At 42.5% G+C, this 7,175-nt stretch overlaps 1 protein-coding gene across 1 annotated transcript in view; it reads left to right on the plus strand.

Moving 5' to 3' along the window:
* NDRG1 (N-myc downstream regulated 1) overlaps window positions 1-2,689 on the plus strand; it is a 65,390-nt gene extending 62,701 nt beyond the window's left edge. Inside the window, exon 16 of the mRNA XM_077809764.1 lies at window positions 824-2,689. Coding sequence (XP_077665890.1) covers window positions 824-1,089 — 266 coding nt within the window. The 3' untranslated portion in view covers window positions 1,090-2,689. The remainder of the gene's footprint in view (window positions 1-823) is intronic.
* Window positions 2,690-7,175: the final 4,486 nt, after the last annotated feature.

The following is a 7,175-nucleotide window of genomic DNA, read 5'->3' on the forward strand; positions in this document are numbered from 1 at the left end:
ATCTCTTGCATAATTTGAACCATAATTTCAGAGCCTGATTCAAACGCCACATGCAACTGTGGGTCATCGCTGCACATTTAGCAGGAGTGCACAAACTTGCAAACATCTGACCTGGCTGTGTAAAGACCAGGTAGATATGACCCTGGCAGTCAGTCTGCCCAATTAGAAATGTGTGAATTTTAAAAATGCATGCACAATTTGGTTGCAAAGCAGACATTTGGTATTTGGTTTCTGTGCATCTCCCCTGTGTGCACATAATGCATGGATATTTAAACTGAATTTTAATAATGAGGGGAAACTCAACCCCTCCTTGTGAATGTTTGAGTTAGCATCTTTTGTATACAACATTAGCTCTGCTGTGACATGCATAATACGTGTATTATGAGTCTAAAATGACTTTGCTTTAGAAATTACACATTTCCTTCCATTGTAATAACCATCAGACACAGGTGACTTGAAGTGTGTATATTAGAATTGAAGAATAAAGGTCCGTTGTTGGCATAAAATTACTAGTCTGCTTTAAACACTTGTGCGTGAATTGAAGGGCAGTCTTTTTCTTAATGCCTATCTAAGAAGTTAATTAGTCCCTGTTTTTGTTCAGTTTTGTACCTGATTTCCCACATGTACTGTTCTACTGAAGCCCTCTTTAACTTCATGCATTATGAACAGCGGGACTACTTAAATGTGTTCAATTAAGCATGTGCACAAGTGTGTTCGGGATCAGGGCCTTAGTCTGTCAGCTTGGGAATTCAAGACAAGGGCTTGCTTTCAAACACACTGAATTATTCTAAACAAATCCACTAATACAAGACTCTTCTTTCAGTGCCTTCAGCTAGTATGACCAGGCTTATGAGGTCCCGTACAGCATCTGGTTCCAGCGTCACATCTTTGGAGGGACAGAGGAGCAGATCCCACACTGGGGAAGGAACAAGAAGCAGGTCCCATACCGGTGAGGGTACCAGGAGCAGATCCCATACTGGTGATGGGTCCAGAAACCGCACCCACCCAGACGCACGCATTGAGCTCACTCCTAACTCTGCAGGCAATACTGAACAACCTAGTCCCAAATCCATGGAAGTTTCTTGTTAAATACCTAAAAAAAGAAAATAAAACACACAAAAACCTGGATGTAGTTTGAAACTGTAAAAGTTTTAATGACTGCCCACTGTGTATCGCAACACATAGCTGGTATTAATATCAAGCTTTCCTGTAAGATGAACTCTGTTTACCAGTTTGAAAGAGACCAAAGAAAGCAAACATCTCAATTGCTCTATTTTTATTACTTAATACAGATGGTTGCTGCTATTGTGCCCTCCTCCAACTGATGCCAAAATTTAAGGGCTGCGTGCCAAAAGTTATATGGTTGTGAAAATTTCAAAATCAAACCAGACTTACCCAACATCCTGTTAAAACAAAGTTTTGAAGCTACGATATGCCCACTTATCTCGTTTTCTTTGGCTAAATAAAGTGACCCAGTTTCTGGCATGTTTAAAAAAAAACAAAACAAAAAACAAACCTAAGGCTTTGTTGGTGGAGGGGAAGCAGTGCTTTATGGTTGACTTAAAAATGGTACAGCCTCATGTTGAAGCTGGAGTTAAACTCAAATTGTATATAGTTTAATTTCAAAGAGTAGGAAAAAATTAAACTTGTGCATTTATAGACCTCCTAATTAGTATTTGAACCTGTTTTTTCCTAAGTACAATAATATGCTACTAAAATAGGCAAGGTTTTTTTGTATTTGGGGTTTTTTGAGATTTAGTTCCTATTGCCCCCACCCTCCTGGATCCTAAAAACCTGCTTAACAAGACCCAGTTTAACTTTTAAAAGCAGGTTAATATTTTCTCTTTGGCGGGACCTTGAACCAAAGAGCTCACAACTTGGTGGCAAAGCTTGGTGGCAAAGTTGACACTTACAGCAGCTGTACTTGACCATGATGACTGCTCAGTGGAAGCAGTTTTTACTTTCACATTGTATGGCTTTTAATTGTTGGAGTTTGAGGTTTTTTGTGTATTCAGCACAATTGTAAAACTCAGAATTCTGTAAACCAAGCCAGATACAGCTGTTAATTGTTGAGGAAAGATGAAAAACTGAAATGGTTTGTAATTACTGTGCACTCAACTGTCACTAATTACTAGCTCCTAAAACCTCTGACTTTGAATTTGCTGGTGCTGAGAAATGTATTCCACAGCAGTGGGAGGGGCAACTTTGTAATTGATAAACATAATATTTAGTGACTGTAAACTTAGCAATGCATGATTCTGCATCTTGGTGTAACCTACTGATATCTCCAGGTTATCTTCTTTTGGAAGTAAGTGGGTATGGCACCTTTCTACCACCCACAGGTTTTCATAGTGTTCAGTTTTTCTTCTATACATACTGGGACAGTCTTTCATTTGCTTTGATACATATTTGCTACATCACAATTCTTATGTAGCTATGAAAAGTGAGATACTGAGTAGTTAAATAGCAAGTGGTAATACTTAAATATTTTGGGTAGTTCTTGTTCAGAAGAACACAATTTAGGTTACTCCACATTGACTTAACTTACACTCTTGTGCAGAGTTTCCTTGGTGGTTGGTAGAAAGAACAAACATTAAAGAGAATAAAGCTATTGTGTAAAGTCTATCAAAAGTTTTTCTTAATGAACTATTTGTATTTATTTCAAAACAAATAAATTTGTAACTTTGCAGTGTCTTGTCTTAATCCTGTATCCTGAGCACAGATCTTTTGAGATGATTGCACTTTATCCTTTCCACATGCCTTAACTCTCTCAGGCTTAGCTTACCCTGCCTGCTGTCTAGCCCCTCATAACTGACATACTGCTTCACATTTTCATGAGCATAGTATCTACTTTCTAAAGCCATCCAGTAAGTGTTTTTAGTATCCCTGCACAGTAGGGTGACTATACATCCTGTTTCAGCTGGGACAGTCACTTTTTGGCAAAATGGGGGATGCAACCACTAGTGGGGTGTGGAGGAACATTCAGGGAGAGGAGCAACAACCCCAGGTCTACATGGGAGGGCTGGCTTAGCCTAGGTCAACCCCAGGTGGGTGGCTGGTAGGGGGGCTTGGGCTGGCTCCACACACTAGAGGGGTGGCCTCAGGTCAGCCCACAGTGTCCATTTTGAAAAATATAGTCCCCTTACTGTGGTATGCTACTTTATACTGGGGTGGGAGGGTTAAGGCATCCTACCCTCTTCTGAACCATCCTGGAGGAAGAACAGATGAAAGTCCTAGAGGTAGAGTGAGCAGCAAAGTTCTTACCAGCTATTCTGACAGGATCTGGAAAAGTGATAACATGAAGTGCAGGGATGCAGCATCAGAGATCACTCTCTTCTTGCATTCTGTTCCTTCCCTTTCATTTGTCTAATGTTCCTAGAATTCATTCTGGCTCTCCTTCAGGCTGCCCAGCCCTATTATACATTAGTGAACTAGCAGGCCTGATTCCGGCTATAGTACAAGAGCAACAGACTAGTTATCAGTGGTTCAGTAATGCTTAAAGCGTATAACAAGTTGGGTCCTGCAGGGACTGGTTCTGGGTCCGATTCTGTTCAATATCTTCATGATTTAGATAATGGCACAGAACACACTAGCTGGGAGAGATTGTAAGTCCTTTGGAGGATAGGATTAAAATTCAAAATGATCTGGAGAAATTGAAGTAAATAGGATGAAATTCAATAAGAAAAAATCCAATCAGTTCCATATGTACAAAATGGGAAATGACTGCCTAGGAAGCAGTACTGCAGAAAGGGATCTGGAGGTCATAGTGGATCACAAGCTAGATATGAGTCAACAGTGTACTGCTGTTGCAAAAAAAGCCAACATAATTCTGGGATGTATTAGGATTATTGTAAGCAAGATTCTTTTGCTCTACTCTGGTTCCCAGCCAATGGGATCTGTGGGGGTGGCACTTGGGGCAGGCACAGCGTGTGGAGCCTCCTTAGCTGCCCCTGTATGTAGGAGCCTGAGTGGGGACATGCTGCTGCTTCCAGGAGCTGTGTGGAGCCACAGTACATGTGGAGCAGGGTGAGCCCGCAAGCCTGCTCCCCAACTGGAGCACCAGAGTGGGGCAAGCCTGAGACTGTTCCCCAGCTCGTGCTTGAGGGCCGGATGTGGCCCCTGAGCTGTAGTTTGCCCACCCCTTGTCTAGATAATACTTAGTCCTGCCTTGAGTGCAGGAGACTAGACTAGATGACCTCTGGAGGTCCCTTCCCGTTCTATGATCCTCTTCGCCCTTGCCCATTGTTGCTGTAAGCTGTTCAGTGCAAGGATTGTTTTCCCATGTGTAGGCATAATGGGGACTTTACATAGGATGTGGGATCATTTAATACTTTGGATTTCAGGTCCTGTGACCAAGTGCTCCACAGAAGTTGAATTCCACAACACCCCTGGGGGAGGGAGATGTTATTGCCACTTTATTATAAATAGGGGAAAATACTTGGCCAAGGTCACATGGGAGTAAAGCTGGGAGTGGAATACAGGAGCCTAGACTTGCATTCCCTTGGTGGAGATCTGGAGAAGATCCCTTAGTCTCTCTTCCCCCCCACCCCCCTTTGCAGGCATAGGACAATGGTCTTGAGTGCTGAACTATACTTTCCTCAGTCCCATTAATAGACCTGTCCAGAACATATCTCAAATACAGCTTCCTGTTAACTAAAACCTAGGTCTGTTCTTAAACTAATCTACACCTACACCTAATTCCATTTTAAAACTAATCAGAATTGTGTATTTTTCTAGGCCACAGGATGTTAGACATTGAGTGTCTACTGCAGAACTCTCGTTTTGTTCTGCAGTGTAGTGGCATAAAAGTCACATGAAGCCTGAATTGGAGTCGTTCTCCCTGGGACAGCCATGACCTTCACACTCCACTGAGAAGCAGCCCCTGCAAGCTCTAGTTAGCAGTGGAGTTCAAAAAAGATACGTAGAGCGAGTGTTTGACAGAGGAGAGCCGAGGAAATATTGATCAAGTTCAATGTGTGCAGGTTCTGCAGAGAACTGAAGCAGGTTAACAGACGAAGGGCACAGGTGTGTGTGTGTGTTGGATAAAGAGAGCTTAGTCAGTACATGTTGGATAAATCAACTGTCCTTACATGGGGAGCGATTTAAGGATCAGGATTTTCAACAGATGGATTTTCAGCTTTGCTCAGACTTTATTTTGGTCCCATTTTTTTCTCCCTCTGGTCTAAGTATAAACGATTTAAAAATCATTAATGTACCTGAGCCCGGTAACAGCATTTCAGGCAGCAGTGATTAGACAGTATGGACCCTAAGAGCTGGACTTGTTTTTTAATAACCAGTCTATAAAACCTAAGTATGAATGTGTGCCCAACCATCCTATGAAACAAGGGTACAACTGTGCCCTTCTCTCATCTCTTCCAGGAATGGGTAAACACTCCTACCAGGGAGTGTAGTCTGCCTGTTAAATAAAAATTAACTGCTTGGCTTTAAGACGAGCAGGAAGCTATCCAATCCCTCTTGCAATAAAGAGACCTGCTGCTCAGGGCCTCTATGATGAATGGCAACTTTGCAACAAAAGCACTCATTTGGTAAGGAACAATGCTGAACTATATAAAGAGCTAGGCTTGATGCTGCTGAAGAACTGTAGCTTTTAGGGTGAGTTAGCACTTGGATCTCATAGTAGGGTAACTTACAGATATTTAATCACAACCTGAATCAACATGCGCTTTTTCTTCCCACAGTTCTTAAGTAATTCCTCATGATCCTCCTCCCAAGTCTCTGCTGCTGTACTTGGAATCCTTCTTTCACATCCCTACTTTACAAATTGTGTTGCTCGGGTGAATTTTTGTTCAATATGTACAGAACTAAAGAATCATCCAGACTCAAGGTTTTTGAAAATATTGATTTTGGGTGCCCAAATAAACATGCCTTAAAGAGGCCCGCCTGAAGCATCCAAAATTCCCAATCATTTTACCAAATTTTGGCCAGCAGACTTTTCCTGTTGAGCTACAGCAGAATTTACCTAGCTAGCATCTTGTAGTGATATCAGTCCTACTACGTTACTAAGGCTTTTAGTATGTGTCTCAGGCATTAATGCCAGGGTTGGTAGATGTCAGTTTTCAATAGGTACATTAGCCAATACTATATATTTAAATAGATTTTCTTCTAATAACTTCATGGCAGGATGCAACTACATGTATACAAAAATTATAGGTGTTCCCCAGTGCTTCAGAAAAGCTTAAGTTACTAGGAGAATGCGCCTTTCATCTGATTAACAAACTGTGGGACTGGCCTGTCAAAGTTTACTTGTGTTTTCAGATGTTTAGTAGAGCTGGTTTAAGAAGTAACAGTCTCCTGCTCAAAGAGGACAAACTAGTCCTTACGTGACTTATTCTGTGAACTTTCCTTCAGGTCTCTTGTGGTGTAAATCAGTGTGCTGGGGTGAGATGGATCTGACTTTCTGTTTGAAAAATGACCAATTTCCTCTGTGATCAACTGCAAAAGGTTTCAGGGCCCTAAGAGTGAAGATGTGTGGTGGCTCTGTGAAAGGGTGGGTATGTAGTCAGCTAAGACTAAAGTGATGCAAAGGGTAGGATATAACAATTCCCCAGTGCTGGTCTTCAAATGACTTGTCTTTACTCCACTGAAGGTCATGGCGTGGCTTTTGAATGCATTTTTAAATCTGCTTTAGGGCCCCTACCTGGAGCTCAGAAGATGTGTGCTCTGTGTTGCTTGCCTCATGGGAGGCAGAGGTTAGACTGGCTACTCCAGTACAGGAGTATTAATTCACTTAGTGCTCCACTCTTCCTAGCCAGTCTCCAACAGCCCATTCTGAAATAGAAGCAGTTGTAAGGAAGGAATAAACTGGGCTGTGTATCGCGAACCACAGGGGAGGATCTTACCTGAAGAGAAGCAGTAAAAACTTTGACACACAATCCCCCCCACCCCTGTCCCAGCAATCCTTCCATGCCTGCTACCTGACAGCACCAAAGGCCAAAGTGGCCCTGCAGGCTCACTGACAGCACTGTCATTATGCTAGTTCCCAGATACTGTACTGAGGGGGCCCATGAGAGATATCACTGGTTGCCATCTGGGGTAGCTGAGACATCACGCTTTCTCTCTCCACACTCAGGAAAGGAGAGATATTATCTCTGAAATCTGGGGGTGAATGTTGCTCTCCCCTCTCCCCCCCAGGGCCACCCCTCTGGAGAGTTCTG

The sequence above is a fragment of the Eretmochelys imbricata genome, chromosome 2 (assembly GCF_965152235.1).
Source record: "Eretmochelys imbricata isolate rEreImb1 chromosome 2, rEreImb1.hap1, whole genome shotgun sequence".
In the NCBI taxonomy this organism is placed as follows: Eukaryota; Metazoa; Chordata; order Testudines; family Cheloniidae; genus Eretmochelys; species Eretmochelys imbricata.